The sequence below is a fragment of the Sylvia atricapilla genome, chromosome 1 (assembly GCF_009819655.1).
Source record: "Sylvia atricapilla isolate bSylAtr1 chromosome 1, bSylAtr1.pri, whole genome shotgun sequence".
Classification (NCBI taxonomy): Eukaryota; Metazoa; Chordata; class Aves; order Passeriformes; family Sylviidae; genus Sylvia; species Sylvia atricapilla.
In genome coordinates this window covers 54,029,774-54,054,422 of record NC_089140.1, presented here as the reverse complement: position 1 = coordinate 54,054,422, position 24,649 = coordinate 54,029,774, and the positions used below count along the sequence as shown (strand labels likewise).

The following is a 24,649-nucleotide window of genomic DNA, read 5'->3' as shown; positions in this document are numbered from 1 at the left end:
GGAGAAATAGAATGGTGTTATTAGTTATGAAACTGAACGTGTAGAAAGAAATAAAATGAACTTTTTGCATGTCATACAAAGACTTGGAGCAATGTGTTCACCAGCATACAGGCACCATATATATATGCTGAACTGGATGTCCTTAGGATAGGTTGTACAACCATATGACAAATAAATATGTAACCAGTCTTGTTATTAGAACTAAAAAAGTGGTTTTTAATCCAGATGCATGTTTTTGATGGTGCTTTACATCAGCTTTAAATGAGCAGTATTGTATGGTACTTGCACTATATCTTTTTGTTGTAAAATATGTTCATAATGGAAAACAAACGTGAAGCACATTAGTATATAATTAGGAAGGGAGGGAGTATAATTAGTATAATTAAGGAAAGGAGGAAACCCATTGATGCTTATTTGAAACTTATGATAAATTTAGCTTTACATCATTCCTGCATTGCTTCAGATGATCAGATGGAAACAGAAGTCAGAGATTTCTTTCCCCTATGTCTTTGGTTTTTGCATTTTGGAAGAACATAGGTAATACATTTTTGTTAATTTGTTCACTGACTGGGAAGAAATCAGTTGAGAGGAATATGGAAGAAGTGTGAGAGGAAGGAGACGTGCTATCCCTTCCATAGAATCTGAAAGTAGAGTGTTGAAACCACATTCATTTTCATTTGCTCTTAGGTTTTCCGAAAAAGCGACGATCGAGTGGTTGCAGCGCTTTGAAGGGAGTGGGGTTCCATATGGCCCAATCAAAAACATGCAGCAAGTCTTCTCAGATCCTCAGGTTGGTCCTCACTGTCTCTTCTGTATGTTATTACAGGTGTTTCATGAATGCTGTGTAATGATCACTCCTCCTGCCACTCAGACCTGATTTTGGCTACTTGAAAATGGGATTTGAGAAGTTTATGATGGATTGAGTTTTAGCCAATAATATGTCATATTAAGAAATAAATACAGATCTTTAAATGAATTATATGCTTGGGAACTCAGATTTTGTCACAAGAAATTAAACCATAGTTATTCCATGTCTGCCATAGAGTCTGTATTTCAAAACTGGCTGGTAAAACAGAGAAAGAAATTGTAATATACTATGTAATTGTGTTTTATCGCTTAAATAAGCAGAAAAGCACCTTTTTTGGGACCCTAAGAGAACTAATTTTCTGTATGAAATATGGGTAACCAAAATCAAATCTGTTTGAAAAACATGGGCAACATTTTGACTGGAAAAAGAAAAATGAAACACAAAATCCATATAAAGAAAGAATCTTGGCCTTTTCTTGGTGCGGTGGTTTCACTAGCTGAAAACAGTTCATCTATGTATCTATTTCAGATATTAAATATTACACCAGGTTGCACCTAAATATAAACAATATTTTTGTATTTTAGTATCTGTAGAATTATATTATTTTCATATTCCCTGATGCCTCCCCTGCTTTTTTTTTCTCTCTCGCTTAGGATGGGTTTAAGAGCCCAAGATAAACTGAATGATACTGTCTTGAGTACTGAAACTGTGCATTTTATGGCTATTCTTGTGTGTGATGAATCTCCTCTAAGTTGGTTTTTACTAAAGAGAATCACAAGATAAAATGGTTGATCATTGACTGTTTTGGTTTTTTCTTCTGATTTTGTACATGTCTATGTCTCCTGTCAGAAGTGTTTGTTGCTACCGTGATTGTAGCATTGGGAAAATAAGAGCAGGCAAAGCAATCCCTTCATAAAAGATTGTTTATAATAAATATGTTTGCTATAAATATTATTATATTATAGAAGCATAAAATAATATTTGTTAGGTGACTGCAGGGAAAGGTTTTTTTTTATTAAATAAATACACTCTTTCTCCTTAAAATGATATAGTCTCATGCTGTAAAGTATGCATGCGCCAAATTTTTCACTTCATAACTTTCACAGGGATTAAGGTTGGGCTTTGAAGAACATACAGCAAGAGTCTTTTACTCAGACTTGGCTCTGCTTGGGGCAACATTGGAAAAATATTGTGTGCTTTTTTTTGTTGCTGTGAATTTTAAGAATATGAGTCTACTCTGAAAGAGACTGTTTTTAAAACATTATGTGTCATGGGCTATTACCTCTCAAATTGGAAAGAGGTTATCTTGGCTACTTTGCTCTAAATAAATAATATTTTCACATATATATTATTATAATTATATGTTATTTATATATATGTGTCAGGTTATTACTTCACTTAGTTAGCCTATCTATAAAAGGTTTCATGGTGCTTTGCAGTTAGATATGGCATGTTTTTTGAAATATTTTCCTGTAAAGGGGCATGTTGATCTCTTCCTCATGAAACTGCTTTAAAGCCTTCTTTTCTACACCCTTCTCTGAAATTTGTGGCACCCAGACATTGTTATTAGAAATTTAATGCCAATATTTGTGTATAGCTACATGTTTTACCTTTATTTCATTTCTGAAAGAAGCATTTTCTCACAGGTATTTTCAGGTCAAAGGAAGCAAGGAAAAAAAAAAAAAAAAGACTGACACTGTCTGACTGGGGAAAAGTTTATCACCAGAGAGGCTGTAATCTAAGTATCCTCTGTACTATGAAATCCCAGGTATAATAGGAGAAAACCAGTAACCACCAATAAGAACAGACCCTAATCACAGCAAGATTTTTAACAGAATCATAAAATATTTTGAGTTGGAAAGGACCTTTGTGAGGTCATCTACTCCAACAACTCTGCAATCTTCAACAAGATCAGGTTGCTCAGAAGCCCCATCCAGCCAGATCCTGAGTATTTTCAGGGATGGGGCATTTACCACCTATCTGGGCAACCTATTCCAGTGTTTTCCAACCATCATTGTAAAAAATTTTAATATAGCTAATCTAAGTTGACCTTTTTCAGTTTAGAATCTTTAACCCTTGTCCTATCATAACAGATCCTGCTAAAAAATTCTTATAGTCCCCTTTTAAGTATTGAAAGGCCACAACAGGGAATCTCCAGAGCCTTCTCTTTTCCAGGATGAACATTCCTAGTTCTCTCAGCCTTTGGTCATTGCAGAGGTGCTCCATCCAGCCCTACTATCATCTTCACTGCAGTCCTCTGGACTCCTCCAACTTACTTCTTCCTGTACAGTAGGCATAGTGCAGAGCTGGACACAATACTCTAGGTGGGATCTTATGAGAGCAGAGTAGAAGGGGAGGATCTCTCTCTTGACAGGCTGACACATTTTGATTTTTGGAATGCAAGCAAACATTTCTGGCTCACACCCAGCCTCTCACCCAACAACTCCCTGTATTTGTTCTCAGCAGGGCTGCTTTCAACCTTCTCATGCCTCAGCCCATATTGATCCCGAGGGTTGCCTTGACCCAGATGTAGAACTTTGGAGTTGGCTTTGTTGAACTTTGTGATGTTCCCATGGGCTCACTTCTCATGTACGTGAGAATCCCTGTGGATGCCATCCCATCCTTCAGATGTGTCAACTGCACCACTCAGCTTGGTGTATTTGCAAACCTGCTGAGGGTGCACTTGGTCCCTTTGTCTGTCACTGATGAAGACATTAAATAGAACTGGTCCCAGTAAGATCCCCTGGGGGACACCACTTGTCACCAATATCACATCTCACTGAGACATTGACCCATACCCTCTGGATGTGACTATCCAACCAATTCTTTATCCACCTATTCATCAATCCACTCATTTTCTTATGTGTAAACCTGAACCCAGATTTTCATCAAGTCTGAAAACTTTGTAGTAATTCTTCCCAATGCTCCCATTATAATGTAGTTTTCTCAGACTCAGTTTAGATCAGAAAATACAGTTCTAAGAAATATGTCACTCAACTTGCATATGATAACCATGCATACTGATACTATATGACATGTTAAACTCTTTATTTTACATAATACTGATCATAGTACAGTTGTCTGCTTCTCATTGCCATTTGCTTTCAGCTATTGCAAAGGGTCTAGAAAAGTATCAAACCCAGTGACAGTTCAATTTAGCTCAACTCTTTTCTAATTCTAATACAAAATACACAGGTTTTGCTAACATCTTCCATTTCGTATGTTCCCATTAGGATTGGATCTAAACATTTTATTTACTTTATTTATTGTCATTATCTTCCTCTTTCATCTTTGGATTTTTATAACTATAATGCAAACACGTTTCATTGTAAGTGTAGTCTTGCACTGTTAGTGACCAAGATGCACTGCATGGATATCAGCTCAGCTGTCAGCGCTCTAGGATGCTCTAGGTTGGTACCAGACAAAGACAGAAGTGCCAGGAGAGGGCTGTAATAATGCAAGAGATGGCTAGAAGTGTGAGGAAGTAGGGGGAAAGACAACTACAGGAGATGATTGAAATGGTCTAGTGGAACTGAACTGGCTATGGGCAGGTTGTGTTTTCAAATTTTATTTTAACTAAAAGGACCACAGAGCTCTAAAAGCTGGGAGTGGCTTTGATCCCAGGACATTTTGCTAATATCATTAACAGCTTCAGTCTTACTCCAAGTGAGCTGCCAAAAAACAGGAAATTTCTTACTAAGTTGGAGTGCCAGGTGATGCTGTTTTTCCATGAATGGAGTGAAGTGTCCACTTTTCCCACTGATTATAATCTCTTATTCATTTGTGAAGTTAAAATGAATACCACAGGCATTTCTACTGGTAAGTCAATCAGTCTGTGGAGAGATGTATGCGTGTACTTGTGCATATATGGATAAAACGGCTGAGAGGAAAAGGAGATTGACTAGTTAAGGGAACAAATTTCTTAAAAATGTGAGGGGGAAAGGAATGTTTGTGAAGTTATTACAAATGCTTAATAGAACAGTATAGACTATTTTAATGAAAATTTATAAAGTGAAACGTTTAAAAACTATTTTTTAAAAATGTGCTCTTTTAACCAGGCCAAGATAGTACAAACATTAAAAGAATTCTTAAAACATTTAAAAATCTTGTGAGTGACCTCAGTATGGTCCCATTTAACATACCCTGGGGAATATGTGTATGAAATACAATGTGGTTTGAAGCTTTCCAAACAAAACAAGCTTAAAAGAGAATACCATTTTTAATAGAAACTATTCAAATTCTCCCAAAAGATAAACCAAAACAAAAACAGGTATGCACTGTACTGCAGCTAAGTATGCAAGAAAAAATATCTTTGCTGGTTAAGTGATGCAACTGAAGTTTTTATTTTTTTTCTTTAGAGCATTGCCCTCCCCTTTTTTGCACTATAATTTCTTTCAACATTGTTTTATACAGTGTTCTTACTTTTATTAAATAGCTGGCATACTCAAGGAAGCAACAAAACAACCCAGAAAAAAAATGAGCAGTTTAATAAATTGTAATCTGGTGTTTTACTATATTAAATCCATTCATATTGATGACTTTTACTATATGAATGTTGTCAGCTGAAAATAAAACAAAAACCATGCAGTGGCACTTCCCCTGTGCCCCCCCTAACAGTTACAATCATACCACACAAGTTGAGTACATCAGGTGTAAGACATCATCCTGATGCATCACTTCTGAGAAATATGGGGAGGGAAATATCGGAGCTGAAATATCACAGCTGGTCCTGATTTCAACTCCTGCCAAACACCTGCAGACTCTAAAAGGATACCATAACAAAACTCCACCCTGTGGCAAGAGGCCATCCCTTAACAACCCTTCCCTGACTTTGCATCACTATAAAAATTAATTTAACTTTTTTTACTGAAACCTTAGTCTTCCTGTCCCAGAAGGCCATTATGGTTCCTTTAGCGATTTCTCTGAATATCCTCAGAAAAAAAAGTCACAGTAAATTGAATATTGAAATATCTGATGGCTGCCAATTATTTGATGTTTTAAGTTTATTATTTGTGGAAACTACTGAAGATGGTAGTTTATTTTTTTCATTAACCTTCAGATTGCCTCTTATTTTGGAAGCCATTTCGTGTTCATCCTGGCAAAAAAAATTCTTAGCGTCTGGTAAAAGCTTCTACATTCAGTATTGAGAAAATATATAAACCAGCAAAAGTTATAAAATGTGTAGGGTGTTTTTGTTTTTGTCGTGTTTTTTTTTCTTTTTTTTTTTTTTTTTTTTTTTTTTTTTTTTTTTTTGTTGTTGTTGTATTTTTAATTTTTTTTAAAAATTTTGTGGGTTTTGGTGCTTGTTTGGGTTTTATTTTGGTTGTGGGTAATTTTGTTTGCTTTTTTTCTTTTTTTTATATGACCGTATTCTAATTGTTATTCTTTGTTGAAATACACTTTTGTGGTGTATTGAGGGCTGTCCCAAGATGAAATGAAATTATATTCATATCCATAATACTATAGGCAGGTTTTTTACATTTAGAGGTTTCTGCAACTGAAAAGCAGCTGATCGAAGGCCAGAAGTAATATGATATGTCTGGAAGTAATTCCTAACAGATAAGAGAGAGGAATTAAATTTTGCATGTGTCTATTAAATAAGTACTAAAACTGGTTAGAAATCATACTATGGGATGTTTTTACATTTAAAAATGCCAATTAATTGAAAGTGAAACGACTGTATGAACACATCTAAAATTAAATTGTACTTTGAATCAGAAATTCTGCTGTATTCATGCCTCTCTTGCTAAGTTGAAAACATGTATTGCCTGGCTTTGATGTTTCAAGACAAATTTTTATTTTGGTTTTTGAATTCTGTGCAATGAAAAAGCACCACACCACTAGCTATACACAAGCCTTTAATTTTGTCAAGAGTAGCTCTCCTATACTAAATTACAAATATTTTCAAGCTTCTGGTCTGTGAGAATTTTATAAAAGTAAATTCTGTTCTACAGGGGGATGGATTAAGAAATGGAACGTATTTTGAAGAAGTAAAATGGAAAATCCAATTCCAGTACTGTTTGTGGTATGTGATTTTCACACATACACAGTTATGCAGTATAGTGCAGTATATGTAGTATGAGAGAGTTCTATATTCAGATGTTATAGGAAAGTTTCAAAATGAAACAGCACTTGTATTTTGGTATGAGGAATATTGTAATAGGAAGTGTGTTTTAAATTTTTGGCTGTAGTGAAATTTATTCCATGATATGCCCATAATTGTGCATGGCGTGCCTCTGTTACAATGACTCGTGGAGGGATTATAGTGGAGAAGTATTGAAAAAACCTTGTATGCTTATGTTAATGACAGGATTTTGTCTGTAAGCACATTTAATATACAACTACTGTCTAGATAAGAAAAGTAATAGTAAAGGAGTAGCTCAACAATTTCTATTATGAGATTCTGGTTTTACTTGCCTTTACTTAGCTTTACAGAATTTTCAGTGCTGGTTTTCTGCTTAAATCTCAAGTACACTGGAAACATTTCTGGTAAAGTGACCTACTCATGAGAGATAAAAAGTTTTCAGAAATAAGGTGTTTCTACCCTACCAACATATTCTGACAACTAGGTTTTGCCCAGGAGCTCTTCTGCTCCATTTTAGAGAATTAGTTCTTTCTCCAAGGGACTTGAGCAGGAGGTTGAAGGCAGTGTCACAGATAGGCATTCATTGCTTTTCCCAGAGTATGGAAATTGTGAGACTATGACTGTTAGTTGCCTGACTTGAATCAAATAAGTATATAAAATCATGTAAGAAAACAATTTGGTTTGTTTTAAAATATTTTCCTTAAATAGATGCGACTTCATTTACTAAGCAAATTTTTAGTAGAATCAATAATAAACACTGTAATTTCAGATTAAATTTTAGACATGCTTCAGTATAACTTCCTTGAAGAACGGGCTGCTTTTAATGTTTCTTACATTTTTTTTTTTTTAATAAATACTATCAAGTTCTCTTGGAGTTCATTTGAACATAGTCTGGAGATTATTTTTGTCTCTCTCAGAGGCCATAAGATTTGGTCTTTATTAATTATATCAATTACCAACTAATCTGTTTATAAGTAGCATGGTGAAGCTTTGTAGTGTGAGTTAAGTTTTGTAGGTGTGAAAATACTAAAGATATTCTGGAGAATACATATTCAGAATCTCTCAAATGATTGTAGCTCCAGATGATGATCCAGGTATTCCAGCAAGGAGCAAAATAAAATGGAAAATCCAATGACAACAACAGAAATTGTGCTGAAACTGCAGAAACTGTGCAAATGAGACTTTACTTATAATTTGGTCTTCGGGTGCTTTACCTGAGTGCTCAACTTGATTTTAAAGTCTTAGCTCAAGCCATGACCCTGGCCTGTCATCCTGAAATTACAAGATGTCCTGCACTCGTTAGCCTAAGTTCATCTTGGAGTCCCACTCACTGCTTAAAAAAAAGGTGATATTTTCAGATGAGATGCTGACATGTTTATTTTACACTGTAGTTATGCAATAACATTTAAAGAAAATATACTGTTTTAGTTTTATGCCTCTTACTAACAAGGAGAAATATCTGAGCCATGAGAAGACAAGTATGTAGGCTGAGTAGGAGTGGGTATTTGAAGATACAAATTTCCAACCACTACAAAAAAAAGCATTAATTAGTCAGGTAAGCTTTCTCTGTCATTGCCATTTTCTCTCTCATCTCTAAGTGGTTTCATGTAGGTTTCTATTATGATTCAAATAGACATTTATGAGGAAGCAGGAAGTGTTGCCTCCCTATGTGTGGCCAGTGAGGCCAGGAACATAACCACTGTATTAAAGAAGTTATTCTAGGTTTAAAACTGCCTATAGCATTTGGATGTCAACACTCAGAGAAGCCAGACACATGCTGAAATTTTCTTCACACCATTTCAATTGGCTAGTTAGCAGCTGTAGCATTTCATTATAACCATTTAAATAAAAAATTGTGTGATTTTGTAGTATATGTTTTAAGTGTAAAATTCTGTTGCATTACATATAAATCTTGAATAATATTGTTGATCTGGGATGTTCTTCAAGACTTTTTTTAAGTCCTGAAAAACAATCTAGATTTATTGGTAATTGAAAAACTCTGAAGAACAAAAAGCCAGATTTTGATCAGATTTACAGAAATCTAGGAGGACCCAGCTGAATTTTAATTTTTAGGATGACACCTGAAACTCCTCATAGTTCACAGAATAAGAAAATTAAAATGAAAAGCATGAAAGGTCACCGCAGTGTGAAGGTAGTGCAGTAAAGGTGATTAATGGTAGTACTAAATACGAGATCCTGATTCACATGTGAGAGAAGAGAAAGACAAAAATCAGGAGTTTGAAGCCAAGTTTACAAATGGTCAGAGAAAGACAAAAGAGTAAATTGATATGCCAAGCAGATGATATTTACACTATGGATCCCAGTTATATTTCTAAGAAAAAGCCACTAATTTTAAAAAAAATCCTCCTTAAAACCAAACAAACACTGCTAACTTACTCTCTCATGTTTTTCTACCAGTGTTGCTAACATTATATTCTTGTCTGATGAGCTGTATGGATTGGTGATCAGAGAGTTTCAAGAGTCAGGCTAAGAACCTGCAAGGGCCATTTTGAGGGGTTGCTATGTGTTTCCATGAACTGGGTTTTGGAGAGAAGCTTCTCCTAATGTAGTCTGATCCTCTCATGGCATAGAACAGGCCACTGTAATGCATTTTCCTGCAGTCCTCAAGTCATGCCCAAAGAAGACATGAGCAGAAACACCATTTTGCATCTGCACATCTTGTTCCTCCTGATACTGTATTTGCACAGGTTCACAAACAAGAAAGAGAAGTTAGGATTTCTCTACTCCTTCTTGTGATGCTCAAGACACTTGTTTCTCTAAAAGAGTTGGTCTCCGTGCCAGTCAACAAGATACAGGCTTTGAGTTTGAGAAACTCCTTAAAGCAGTTATGTAATAACAGATTTTGTAAAATTCTCCCTCTTTTTCCTGACTCTCCTGAAAAACTGTGAAGCAAGAAGAATATTTCTGACACCTTGAGTGTGCAAACACTACCTCCCTCTTTCCACCTGCCAATTCTTATGTTGTTATAGTCCCTTAGTTTTAAAAGACTTATGAATCCCCCATCTTTCCATGACTTTACTGAACTGATTTTGGATATGTGATTTCATTCATGTTGAAAAATGCAGTAGCAAATTGAACTGCCCATTTTTTGATTCTTTTGTATACCCTGATACCAAGAAATGTTTACAAAATGCAAATGCTTTCCTACTACTTTCACGGCATTGCTTTTCATCTTTAGGTGTATTTCTAACTATTGACTCTTCGTTTTTAACATTTCCCTTGTGAACTTAATACTAAATCTGAAACTTGTGTTTAACTGTCTGTATAATATATATTTTCTGGATGTAGCATTTGTACCCAACTTATCCTATTGTATGGTATATTCTAGGGAGATCTTAAGTTCTGTTGATATGGGATTCTGTATTGCTTACTCTCCACGATAAACTGTTATATTTAAAAAGAGTTATACTTTGCATGGCGAGCCCTATTCATTGTAAGAACCTGTTGGACTTTTCAGTGTTACACATTCTTATTTTTAGGGTGTAAGGATATGCACTTAATAGGAGTGCATACTTGAGCATTTTTAAGTCATGTTTTGAAACACAATATATATCCTTGATATAGGTTGGTATTTGTTAATTGCCTTTTTTTTTCGTCTTAAGGCCTAACTTCAGTAAATACACTGCTAAAAAGAGTGTCAATTATAAATATTTGTTATTAAAATAAGGTAACATTTAGTGTCTCCACAATGAAATTTCAGAACATTTGAAAATTTCAGTAACATGCTTTCACAATCTTTATCCTCTGAATATGCCCTTTCAGAAACTAATAAATGAAAATCATTCTCAGCCAAACAGCTATTGTAATTGAAATTAAAAGCACAGCAAGACTAGGGCAATTGCTAATCAAGTAGATATCCAACTTTATCTTTTATCGGAAGCAGGTTTATAAAAGTAAAAGCAAATTATGGATTTTTGTGACATGTTTCCTCTTCCACAAGACTTCAATCCATACATATTTCCTATTTTAGAGCAAAATGCAAATGCACTCATTCTCACTGTGTATGTTTTACTTCACTTTTTAGATTACTGATGGAAAAATAAGCCTGAAACGAAAGCACGTGGAGATAGTTTACATCTTCACAAGTCATTTAGGACAGGGTGTAGAAGAAAGTATCACTGTGATTTCACAGTACAAAGCACTTTTTCCAAGCTTCTTGGCGGTTTTAAGTGAATAATTGTTTTGAACACACCAAATTCTATACATACCTATATATACATATAGACACCTTCTGCTGCTTTAAAAGGGAAGACAAATGCACAGCTCACACTGCAGTTGTATTCTCTTTGACATTATTGCCTTTGCATCAGTTTGGCCTTTGTCAAATCAAAGGAGCAAAAGCCAGTGTGGCAATCTTAATTGATGTAGCTGTCTAACTGACCATCTATACAGACTCAGAACTCCATGGAGCAATGGGTGAAACTGAAAAAAGTCTTTATGTAAGTATGATAGGGTATTAGCATAAGTACGATATTTAAGTATGTCTTTAATTGAAAATTAATGCACTTGCCATGTGGATGTCGGAAAGACAACAAATTACATAAGATAGCCAGTAAGTTTGGTTTGTTAATTCACTGTTTCCTTTATTTCTGATGAAACTTCCAGTAGGCCAGCCTTTGGGTGGCTGGAAAGAAACATCAACATGAGTATTTAACATTAGATCACAAACTCATTTATAGAAGCTGCTACTTTATTGTGTTGAGAATTTAGTGCTAATTACTCAGTCTTGACTTCTCAGCAGATCACAACAGAAGTAACAGAATTCTTAAACAGATTTTAGGATTTTGTAATAGAAGTATTTTTCCTAGATTTGTGTCAGGAATGTTTTTTACTGCTTTTTGTACACATTTTCCAATTAAATGGGAAGAAATAGATGTTATACCAAAGTGTAAAATCTATACATAGCAATTAAAGGCTTAAAATTTGTATGTATATAGAATAGTTAGGAATTATTTTACCAATTATAGAATAAGAGAACATAGTCTTACTGCAGAGAAATCTTGTCTGCTGCTCTGTGTGGTTACTTAGTAAGACATCACACCTGCCTGAAATTTTGAGTCAAAAATTGCATGTAAAATAACTGCAGCTTGATTTAACTGGATTAGAAATGATAAACAGGGATAATGTGAGATTTGTTCTTAGAAAATGGCCTTCTTCTTATTTATACTTCTGAACTAAGTTATGATCTCCTCAAAGGTATTGTGCCCCAAATTCCTGTTTCATGTTTAATTTTAGGATTTTTCAAAGTCTCCAGAGAGGTTACAGAAAGCAATAAAAGTATGTAGGGAGATTGCAGTAGCTGATAATATCCATCAAGTTTTCTCTGTTTAGTGCCTGCATGTTTTAGTTGTTTGAGTTAAACAGTGAAGTTCTCCCTTCTCAGTTGCCTGTATTGGAGTCGTTGCAGCTGCTCTCAGTAAAAAAGTAAAAGGAAAGTAAAAAAAGATTAAGCATATTTGCTGACCTAACAGTGTTTTCTGTTACTAAAGCAAAGGATTTTTCCAAATGTGTATAGCCTCATGCTGATATGTACTTTTCCTTGCAGAGAAGTATTTGACAGATAAACATTTCCTTACTGCTTTCTTGGAAAACTAATTTTATGGCCTGACTGTTGCTCTTGTTAGGAAAATATAGCTTAAAAGCAGGTTGTTGGCTTCCCCCACCTCTTTATTCTTTCCCTTTTTTTTTTTTTTTTCTTTTGTATTCTCTGTCTTAGGCTTTTGCTTCTTCAGACAACAATTACACTAAATAGAATGGGACTAACTTTTTTAGTGGGAGAATCACTAGAAGTATGGTTCTGGGAGAGATAAAATTATTTGTAATTTATATCAAATTCACGAAATAATTTTAAATATTGTCAAATGTTTAAATGTGAATAAAGTAGCAAGGAGGCAATTTAGCTTTTTTCTAATACACTGTATCCTGGATCAAAAGTGAGATCTGAAGAAATGTTTCCCTTCACTCAGAAGGTTGCTCTCTAGCATAAATGTTATAATATTCTATTATGATTTTGGTAGTATTAAGGTGTTTTTTTTTTTTTTTTTTTTTTTTTTCTTTACAGAGGAATGATGTCAGTACTGAGGTTAAATTAATCCAAGTCATCTATTTTTCTGATTCAGTGAGCTGCCTACTAAACAGCTGAAAACTGCAAGATCCTCAGCTGCTACTTTTGACAAGGGTAGCAGGAAGAGGGTCTGTCAAAGGAGTCTCAAAGTAGTTCACAGCAGAGGTATATAAATGGTTGTCTTTAGTTCAATTAGAACATCTCATGCATCTCAAACAAACTAGATTTTTTTCTTCCTACTGAGGAGATCTGAGGTTGGTTATCAATTATTCATCTGGCTCTGATACTTAGAAACTTTAAAAGTAACTTCATGCCAAATGTAAAGTTCATTTTTTTAATAAAATCTAGCTCACTTATTGCCACAAATATATTTATGAGCATTCTGACTCATATTCTTTGAAAGGTTTATGATAAATTCTAGATTTTTGGTAAAATGTTACTTTTAAACGACAAATTTAAAGGAAATTTTTACTTTTGGCTGGAAATCTTCATAGTCTCCTTTTTGTATTGTGGAACTAATACATGCTTTTGGAACAGTTGAAGGGGGTTTTTTAAACACCTGACTTAAACTCATTTAAATGTCTTACGCATTTGAAAACATTTCTCTATTTTTTTTTAATTGGTGCTGCTTTATACTGCCATAAATCAAGATAAGCATAATGATGAGTAACAGCAGAAGGCAGAATAGGAACACCTTTATTTGATCTGTATTCAGTTTTAGGCAAAAAGTTCTTCATAGATTGGGTGAAGTTGGATGTCTCCACTAAGTTGATAATTTAAAGCTCCAGCTTTCAAGTGTGGCTAACTTCATGGCTTTGCATACAATGGCAACAACTGAGTGTTGATTTGTGCATTTTCTTGCTTTTAAACACCTTAGAATCAGTCATTTCTGCAATGAGTGTTCTATGAGCAGTTTAGCATAGCAGAGCTTTGGAATATATTTCCTTGTTCCTAAATATAGTGCCAGGAAGGAGAAAGCTAAAATTTATATATGCTCTTTTCAGAACAAGATGAAATCTTCACCTGCTTGCACTTAGTTTGGCCTTTTCCTAAACTCAAACAGCTCCAGGGAGTTGAATCCGAAAGGTGCTGAGCATTTCTGACCCCAGTCCATCAACCAGCATGCTTCTCATGCAATACTGCATTCACAACAGTGTGATTATTCAGGTTGTTTTTTTTTTTTTTACATTTTACTAGTCTACACTTTACAATGTTTAATAGTTTCTTTCCATTTCATTACTGAACTTTATGTATTCTTCCCCCATAAAAGATTGCCTTTAATTTTTTGTTTCTGTTGTGACTGCCTACCTCCACTGATTTGTCTGTGTCCTGCATGGATGAAAAGCTAGGTGGTGTTGCTGGGTTGCTTTTTTTTTTTTTTTTTTTTGGAATTTGTTGCTGTGATGTTCATCCCTGTAGGCCTAGTCTCTTTCCCTTTGCTGGAAATACTGTCTGCTCTTCTTGCTGCTATTAGCAATGCAAATTCATTTGGCCTTTTTGTAGATGTATGTCTGTAAGTATATGTATTGCCTATTTTTTGCAGAAAATTGCAATTGTAATATCTAGATGGACTCAATTCTGTGATGTGGTAGCTGGAACACTGCACTGTAATTTTTTCTAGTGTATTTTATTGAGATTTTAAAAATTCATTGGATCAAGAGGTGTGCTTCCAGCCTTCATTTACATGCCAAATTTCTCTGTAGCACTGAATACCAAGGAACAATACCAACACTGTTAATTAAAGGATATGCATTAATGCAAAAATGCGTAAATGCCATTACCATTATAATATAGTGAAAATTCTAGCCATTGTACTATGGTCACTAGCACAAAATTATTTATCCAATTTAGTGAATTTACATATTTTTATTAATTGGAAACTTCTTTTATTTCATGCAGTGTTGCATGGATCATACAATGTACTTTGTGAATTCAGCCTTTGTAAACCCAATGGTATGTCAAATACTGTCTGTTTCCCTGAGGTCCCTACTGGGGCCAAAATTGTTTTAGCTCCTCATTAATGGCTTGGGCAGGGGGCTGAGTGAACCTCAGCATGTTTGCAAGTGACACCAAACTGGGGAGAGAAGTTGGTATGTTGGAGTGTAGCTGCTGTTCAGAAGGACTTTCACAGGCTGGAAAAGTGGTCTAGCAGAAACCTCAGGAAGTCCAAGAAAAGCAAATATGGAGTCCTGCACCTGAGACAGAAAAGCCTTAAGCAGCATTATAGGTTAGGGATTGACTGGGTAGAATGCAGATTTACACATAAAGACTCAAAGATCTTCATAGACAGCAAGTGTCAGCAGAGTGCCTTTGTGAGAAATACTAATTCCTTGTTGCACTAATTAAGTAAGTCATAGCAAGTAAGTCAACAAAAGTGCATGTTGACATAACAAGCAATGGGTTTAAGTTGCAGCAAAGAAAATTCTGGTTAGATATAAGGATGAAAAGTTTTGCAGTGGTTTTAGTCAGGTTTTTGATCAGATACACTGTGAAATCCTTATCCTTAGAGACAGTCAATATGTGCCTGAACAAGACCCTGAAGAGCCTCTGCGTTACAGGGAAATTGGACCAGAAGACTACCAGAGGTCTGTGATGATCTACTAATAATGTATTTAAAGTATGATTGCATTCATTGTTTCAAAGACACAAGCAGTGGCCTGTGAGTAGGCATGAATGCTAAATTGTTAGAGTGCAAGCAAGAGTTAAAATGGAGAAGGTAGAGGACTGTCAGTGTTTCAGTAGTTTAGAGGCATGTTCCAGCTGAAATTTCAGCAGATCTGTTTTTATCTTTTCTTTTAGTGTTATCACTTCTGCCTTTTTCTGCAGTGGATGATTTTTTTACACTAAGAAATTGGATCAGTTTGCCAGCACCTGCAGAATAAGGAGAAAGAGATTTCCCTGCCCAAGAGATACATTTCTGAGTAACTCTTTTAAGTCTGAAAAAAACCCCAAACCAAACAAAACAAAACAAAACAAAAAAACCCCAAAAAAAACAGGAGGGAAGAAGTGATTTTTAGGGTCCACTGTATTAGGAAAAAAACGTTAAAGGGAAAAAAAAAAAAACCTGCGTAAACCAGACGGTTTTATTTAAAGCATCCAGAGCTGATAAGGGAAAAAAAAATGGAGATACAACACACAGACTGCAGATGCAGTTCTCATGATTTAAATCTGGAAGACTGTACAGTACATCTGTTTAACATCTTGCAATTTCAAGAACTGTGCCTTGAAAACCTTCTGTCACAGTGACACATGAAATAAAAGGTTATGTTATGACTTTCATATGCAAACCTGTAAAAGCTTTATCTAACAGCATACCATCTTTTATTAACCCAATGCTGCTGCTCACCTATAGTTGTCTTTGCCAGTGATGTTGTGAGAGATTCTACTGTACAACTATATTCTTCTGCAACAATAATTTTTAAATTTAATTAAATTACTTATTTTCTGTATGTAAATAGAAAATTTACATCTCCTCATCTGTTTTCTGTATTGCTCGTATTATTCAGCTATATAATTTTTTTTGATTAAAGAAATGGAACAGATTATTCTATTTCTATCATAACCTTTGAGAACAATTAGAGTGGCTCAGAATAATTTCAACAGTTTCAGGATTTGTGATGCCATAAGGGATAAAATACTAGAATGGCTTTAAAGATAGTGTTCTTTATTCAGAACTCTGATTCTAAGGCTATGAAGTTAAAATAAATGAATAGTAGAATGGTTGCCTGGTCATTAATTTTTGGCATTTCTGCATCTCAGAATTTGAAAAAGTTATCAACTTTTGCTGACAGGACAAAGGTATTGCATGAGAGTGGTGCTGTCAAAATCTTGACAGAGTTGGTCTAGGGAGTGTTTATCAGGCTAAGCAGCAATTTGCTTAGCTATAGAAAATGTGATTAGCGCATGAGGGGTTCTTCAGTGTTCTACACAATGATTACCCAGGAGTTGGAGGAGTGTTAGGATACATTTACTGGAAAAATTCTTTTATCCTCTTAAAATGGAATCTGGAGCAAATCACTCTGGCTTGCCCACTCCTGGCGTATTAGTACCAATATTGATCATTGAGTCAAGGAGAAATGAGGGGCTTTATCCCCTAGAAATGCTTCATACCTTTCCAAATCAGATTGTACAAACTTCCATCTAAACATAATGATTGAAGTCTGGTGGTTCCAAAAGTAGAGTCTGGAGGTTGATCATAATGTTTGTCAGTTCTGTATTTTTTCAGAGTGACCTTGGTTAAATTATTCAGCTAGGCAGTGCTGTGTTTTCCATACTTATGGAAATGTGGAGAGCAATACTTACCTTGCTGAAACATGCTTTATTCATGTCTGCCAAACACTTTAGAGGTCTTTGGCTTAGATCTCAATGAGTGCTGCTATTTAATATGTTGAAGTGTGATTTGTTGGTTTTCTTTACAAGGCACAGATGGTCCCCAAGAAATAATGGTGATTTCTTTACCTCAAGGAGCTGATGCCATGCATACAGCAGAAATGTCACAACAGTGAACTCTGCTGTATGACCTACACCGAGTGGGTGTGTGAAAGAGAGAGAGATAGCATTTCCTTCATAGACATACACACCCTCTGACCCAGACTAGGCAAGAATCTGCTTTGCAGAAGGTTTGCTTCAAGGGATTTTCCACATGTATTTTATTATGTTAAAGCTGATAGTGGTGACAAGTTGCACATTAAGTAACTGTTTCTTCAAAAATGTCCTGTTTATATTCTCTTTAGGAAAAGTGATGTAATACTGAGTTTCTCAGATAAACAAAGTCATTTGGTTATAGCGTATGTTGCTATTGCATATGAACCTTGCTCTCATCTGCCCCATACCTATTCATTTTAGGCCTCTAGCTTTGTACAATGATTACTTGCATGTTTAGGGACAAATGTATTCATATTCACTAAGTTAGTAGCCAGTGGTTTTCACCAGGGAAATAAGTTTAGTATGCTGTTAGTAATTTGGTTTCAAAAACATCAGCAAGGACTTCAACATAAGAGTCAGTGAAACATGTGGTCCTAATCATTCTCTCAAGAAGGAGACATGGTCTATTTTCCATTAGTAATGGTGCTTACAGCAAATGAATAAATATAGAATGAAATTTACACATGCATTATAACTTTAGTGTGTGTGTATGCATTCAAACATGCATGTACATGTGTATGCTTAGGCATACTCCCAGTGAGTGTAAAATGATGACTGCTGTAACAGAGCCAGCCTTGGAGAACAAGTTGGTTGGTAGATTAATTGGAAAATGCAGCTGTTTATGAATTAATTCCTCCTGCCCCGTTCTCAGGCAGCAAAGTTCAAAATGTACATTTGCATCATGTAACTGGCATTAAAAAGCTACAACAAAATTTCTTGTAGTGGTGTTGGTCTTTTAATATAGCCTCTACTCAGGGTTTATAATGACAGAATTGCAGCCCCTCCCCTTGCAATATGTTCCAGTACATGGAGACCAGCTTTAGCTGGATTGGTCATATAGAGTGTGGCATTGGGAAATGGAAGTAGAGAGAACTGCCATACTTGGTAGGAGCTGTTTTATCCCATTGATGCCTTATCCACTTCCCTCTTAGAAGACTTGCCATAAGAGGGTATATTGACTGGCAGAAATTAAGCCCTTTTTCTCCTTTGCCTTCTTGCAACCTTCCCGCTGCTGTGCCTGGAGCCTTCCAATGGCAGAGCAACAAAACAGAGCCCTTATTCTGCCTTTCTTATTGATAGGTTCCTGCAGAACACTGGAGCTGGGGCCTGGATATTATTTCCATTTTCTTGGGTTTTAGCTAACTTTGCCATTCTTGACCCTCTATCATGTACAAGATAAAAGCCAAGGGAGAAAGCAGTGCTTGGTTCTGCCTTGAGCATATTTTGAGTAGACCAGGAGAGAAGCAGAATGTAAACTACAACTTTTTAGTGAAGAATTCTGCCTCAGCTCTTTTCCTTAAATTTGTTTCTAAGGTAGCCTGTTCAAAGATGACTGTTTGATAATTTTTTGTCATGAGCAGCATATAACCTACATATATACATATAGATTGGGATGAAAAAATGCCTGTGAAAGGAGACGGCACTCCATAATTTTCTTCTAGGCTTGGTAATGTCTGTGTTGTTACATCAGTTTTGGTAATGTCTTTGTTTTTTAGTTTGTATATGCATATGATCTTGCTAATTGCTAACTGGGAACTGTCTTAATAGTGTATTTCAAAGATAAGAATTCACAGTGATGAATGATAACATTTCATTCACAGAATGTTGGAAGTTTTTGGGAAAAGGAAGTTTCATTTCTTTCTCAAGTATTGAAGCTGCTTCATATTCAGCTAAAAGTAAATCCATGAAATGGGTTATTTATTGAATGAATTTATGGTTATGAATTTATTATTATCATACAGTAGTTTTTGGAGTTTTTTGGTGGTTGGAATAAAGAAACAGAGGAAAAACCTGTGATTTTCTACTTTTTTTAAGAAATGCAAGCTAACTAAACTTAAATTATGATTTTAAAGAAGAGATCAGGTTTTCAGGTATCAGTGTGGATTTTTGTAATTTTCTCCTCTTGTGAGCTTTTCCTTGGAGATTTAATGGCATGCTGATTCTGGCATCCTTGAAGTGGGCATCTCCAAGGCTGCAATATAAAAAACAGTTAAGGTCCACTGCTTATGTTGTGATTCCCCCTCTAAGATAGTTTTTGGCACAGATTTGAAGTCATGTTATAGGCCTTATTTTGTTGTGGCCTTTTCCCTTCCCTTCACATGTACTATATGTTGCCTAAAGGGTAACTGAACATTTTTTCACTTTGAACTTGTTACTTGTGAATCTTCACTGCTTCAGTGTAGTGCATTTTAAATATGAAAGATGTTGCTCTGATAATAGATCCTTATATTGGTGGCATAATTGTATAATACAGTCCCACAGCTGTCAACTCAATGTTTACCCACTCCTTAATACTTGGGTTTCAGCTTTGAGGAAGCAATTTCAATGTACATCTGTTCTATCTTAAATTGTAGAGGCATCATACAGCCTAGTCAGGTACTATTTTTGCCTGAGTTGGTTTAAAGATATTTTTGGCTGCACTGAGAGCTTCACTGTGGACATGCACTCCCTGTGTCACATTTTGGAGGCTGAAGTCATCAGTACCTTAAACATTCTCTAATTTCTGTTGTATTTATATTAAGTCCTGCATCTGTCACTTTTGGTTGCAGAGTATCAAGACAAATCTCTCCCATTTCCTCTGACACTTGCTGTATTGTCATCACTGATCCCCAGTCTTGTGTGTTATTCATGGTCTTGTTTTCAGATGAGAGAGGACATTAATTCACAAAAGTAAATGTGTTCATATGAGTCTCAGTCAAGTTAACATTTTCCGGTTTAGAAAACTGCTTGGGCAAGTCCATAACTTCAACAAGACTTTCAGCATGTACTTAAAATACTTAAATGTTTAACTGGAGAGGGGTGGACTAAGCCTTTTTTGAATCAGAGCCATAATTTCTGAAGTGTCAGTTACACAACCTATTGCAGAATACGCTTTGACAGATGGAGCTAGGTAATGTGAAAGCCATAGAAAGGCATTTTTTGGGGGAAGTTGTTTTTTCTTCTTATATTTAGTTTTTTCCTCTGTGTTCATCCTGGGTATAGCAATTACTACTGCTTACTTTTTATATATATTATGTGTACATATGTATGTGTTTATATATGTCCACATATCTGTGTATATATATATTTATAAAAGTAAATTTCTCAATTTGCCTTTTTTTATTAGGACTTGATAGGTGCTGTAGCAGAATTTTTTCCCCTTTGCTGCTGAGTACAAGAATGTACAATGTGTTAATGGATCTAGGATAATTTTTTTTAAAAAATAAATTGCTATTGTGTCATCTTGCCAGAAAGAGTAAGACTTGATGTGGAAGCACTATATGTTCTCCTACACAGCTGAATGGTGCTGCTAGTGTTTCATTTGAGTATTTGTCCAAGGTTATACTGTCTGTCTCTGGACAAACTGGAGAAAAGGATCATTAAAAAGTTAAGGTATACCGGAGGAAACGTGAACTGTTATCAGTGCTAAGTGCTTAGTAGAAATACCTCTTCATATATATTTGTCCCATATACTTGTTTGAAGTTTAGAAGATTCAGGTAGTAGATAGTCTGTGGAAGAGTGAAGTGTTCATCATCTAAATGTCCATTGAGTTAAGGTAGTTCAAAGGCATCTGAAAGATGCTGAGTACTTCACTTTGCCAGATTAGCTTCATTGGTAAAGGTGATGGTTTTATTAGATGAAAAAATAAAATTAGTTTCATGGAAAAACATTGACAGTCCCTGCTAAAGTCAAAGTCATAAGAGCTAGCAATATCCTGTTTCTCAAAATTAAACTACAGTGTTGCGGATTAAAAGACAAACAGATTCAGAGAAAAGATGCTTTGGGGCAAATGCTCCCTGCAGGCAACATGTTGCTCTTAAGATCCTTGCTACTGGAAGAAAAAAATTAAAAAGAGAGAAATGCTTATAGGGAAGTATATTACTCTTGTAATAGGACATGTTTTATCCATGGTTCCAAAAATATGCAGTGCCCTCCACAATTTTTCTGCTTTTGACCTGCAGACAGTAAGGAATATCTCAATTTACTTTGCGTAGTTGCTATTCAGATTACAGTCATTAAAGAGCATTGACAGGGAATTTCTGATGTTGATCATTGCCATTGGATAACACTTACCACATGGGAAGTGTAGCTTTCCCAGCTGGTGATGAGAATAGAATGGATGTTTGTACTCAGTGCCTCACTTTCCCCTCTGAGGAGTTTGACACTGATTGTTTCCTTGTACCTAGAAAGGTATGTACAAAAGCCACAAAAAGAAGGAAAAGTTACCATGTACTGCAATTGTGTCAATTTCAAATTTAAGAACACCTTTTTCTTGGTCATGGTTGTGAACTCAGTAACCAAATTTTTAAAGCTTCCAAGATGAAGTCATATCAAGAAGTCATAGAGTATTGCTAAGTAACCAAAACCATGGGCACTTACTATAGACCATTTCAAGGACGAAATTGGAAGTACATGGTGTACTAATTTTATAATGATCAAATGCTTTTTCACAGTTTTCCTCTTGACTTATACCTATGTTTGATATAAGTATATACTTTAAAATGAAGCAACCAACTCTATAATTTATCCATCCTCCAGCATTTTGTATAAGTGCATCTCAAAGCTTTTTTGCTGAAGAGATAAGTAAATGTCAGTATCCCTATGTACAGAAAATGGAAGCAGTGGGTCACTGAAATGGCTTTACATCATTTGAATGGTAGTCAGGATAAAAAATGGTATCTCTTGTGTTATAGTAAAATATTACTTATTTTTTTCTGCAGTTTAAAGATACTGACAAGATACAGGATATTTCAAAATTTTCTTTGCTAGTGTGGATTTTTTTGTTTTCTTTGGTTCTAGTGTGTTTTGAATTTCCTACAATGTGGCCAGTATTTAAACAAGCAAGGTTAACTGCTGTGAACTAGAATTGTGCCAAGTATCACTGGTTGATTGTTAGTGTAGGAAAACATGGTGATTTCAGTTTGGGGTTTACCATTTATTTTTTTCTTGCATCTGAAGCTTGAAGCAAAACAAGAGAGAATAAAAAAATTGGCAGAAAGAGTGATTGGGGAATAAAAATATCCAAGCCTCACTCAACTTTATAGTATACCTTTCTGTTGGATAAAGAAAATGCAAGCAGTATGCAAGCGAATCAAAATTATTCAGCAGAGAATTGTGTTCTTGGTTCATGTCATTAAGGAAATGAAGAGAGAGAGTGTGTTGTGACAACTCTGTCAGGCAGTGATTGATTTTTAACTGTTTTGTTTTTTTCATTTTGTTTTATTCTTTTACTCTATTTGAATTTAGACTTTCAAATCTGATTTCCTATGAAAACGGCTTTCTCAAAGAGTGGAGTTGACTGTCTAACTGTGGACTGAAATTAGAAACCTCTGCTTGGCTTTTTGCTAACACATCACACAGTTTGGAGATGATGCTCCTGTCCAGCTGGAAGTATTCAGTTCATTGTTCATCCATCGCCATCAAGATGTGTCATGGGGGTTGCCCTGTTTGTTCTATTTTTGCTTCCCTCCTTTTTCCTGTATGGTTTGATAATTTTAAATGCATAAATGATAACCAGGACTTCATCCTAATACATATGTCTGTGCAAGGTTTTTATCAGTAACACCCTTTTAGGGGGAGGAGAGGAGAACATACCTAATTTTGAATCATAGTCCAGCTTCCACTGGGTTTGCATCCGACTCCCTTTTCTTCTCCTGCTTTATATTTTTGCTTTCTTGAGGGGTTTATTTTCCAGCTTAACCATGCAGGCAGATCTTTACTGCATGCTGTGTAGGGAGCTGTGGTATCTGTGGGATTAAGCATAAATCTGTCTAGGAATGTTATGGCTTCCAATTCAGTTTTGGGGGTGATGTACTGTTGACATTAGGAAATTCACTTAATAGTGCATCTCAAAAGGTAAAAAGATGTGTTAGTTAACATAAGAAAGAGCATATTTGAGTTAATTTATTATGAGATGCTAAGTGAAGATGTGTCAGTTTAGAAATTTTTGTGTTGTGATAGGAAGTAATGTAAAATAAATGATAAGCATGGTTCTAGAGTTGGCTCATATCATTAACCAGGTACCACTGGTAGAATATTCTCAGTCTCCACTGTGTTTTTTCCATGTGTTAACTAACATCATGAGCAACTGGAACGCAATAATATCATTCTTTGTGATGAACAACTTCTGTGAAATACAGTTTTCTCTTTGGAAAATAGATACAGTATTTCATTCCTATGTTGTGTTTTTAGAATTTATATTTACATATTTATTCATATGTGTATAAAATGCTATAGTATTATATAAAATTTGTGTCAGAGAAGAAGATACAAATTTCTTGAAATGAAGCCTCTCAAATTCACTAGAAAGGAGATTAGTTTGGTTTTATTTTTCGGTTTGTTTGTTTTTTTAATAGCTATCCTTGTCTCATTCTCCTTATAACTTTTTTCATTTTTATAAAGTAAACACATTTTTAGGAAGTATGAAAATTATTACTTTTCATTTTATGCAAAAGATAGATCAGAGAGCATGTAATGGTCTTACATAATTTAGTTCTTAAATTTATTTCCTCTGCAAAGCACTGATGGGAAAAAAGAAAATTTACAACCAAAGTAAATGAGCAATTTCCTCTACAATAGATATCTAAGATAAATCTTGGCTTTTGGAAGGTGCTCTATGAGATTTTGGTATTAACAGTTTGAAGAACATCCTGCATGTGTTCACTAGCTGGATAAGAGAAAAGAAAGGAAGGAGTGCGCAGTTGCATATTAAGTAAGAAAATAGAGGGAAAGAAAGCTGCACAAGTTACAAAGGTGTGGCTTGTGCCAACTTTTTTTTAAGAGCTTAAATGTATTATTTATATGATCACTAGCACAGATTTAGAACTTATTTGCCAAACATTGTATAGAATGATTATGTTAGCAAAAGTGCAAATTATTAAATGTTTCTGGAAATTTGTAGATGTAGCACATAGAAAACCTTCAGTGATAATCTTTTTGAACATTTACTAATTGCTTTAAACCTTTAGACTGAGATTTGATGTATTTTCCTTATGTTTTTGGAAGAGGAGCTTAATATACTGCCCTGGTGTACTTAATTAGTAGTAA

At 35.1% G+C, this 24,649-nt stretch overlaps 1 protein-coding gene across 4 annotated transcripts in view; it reads left to right on the top strand.

The window, feature by feature from the left end:
- SUGCT (succinyl-CoA:glutarate-CoA transferase) overlaps positions 1 to 24,649 on the top strand; it is a 315,880-nt gene that overhangs the window by 133,943 nt on the left and 157,288 nt on the right. For all 4 annotated transcript variants that reach the window (XM_066323055.1, XM_066323063.1, XM_066323071.1 and 1 more), the window contains exon 12: positions 688 to 790. In XM_066323055.1, coding sequence (XP_066179152.1) covers positions 688 to 790 — 103 coding nt within the window. The remainder of the gene's footprint in view (positions 1 to 687; positions 791 to 24,649) is intronic.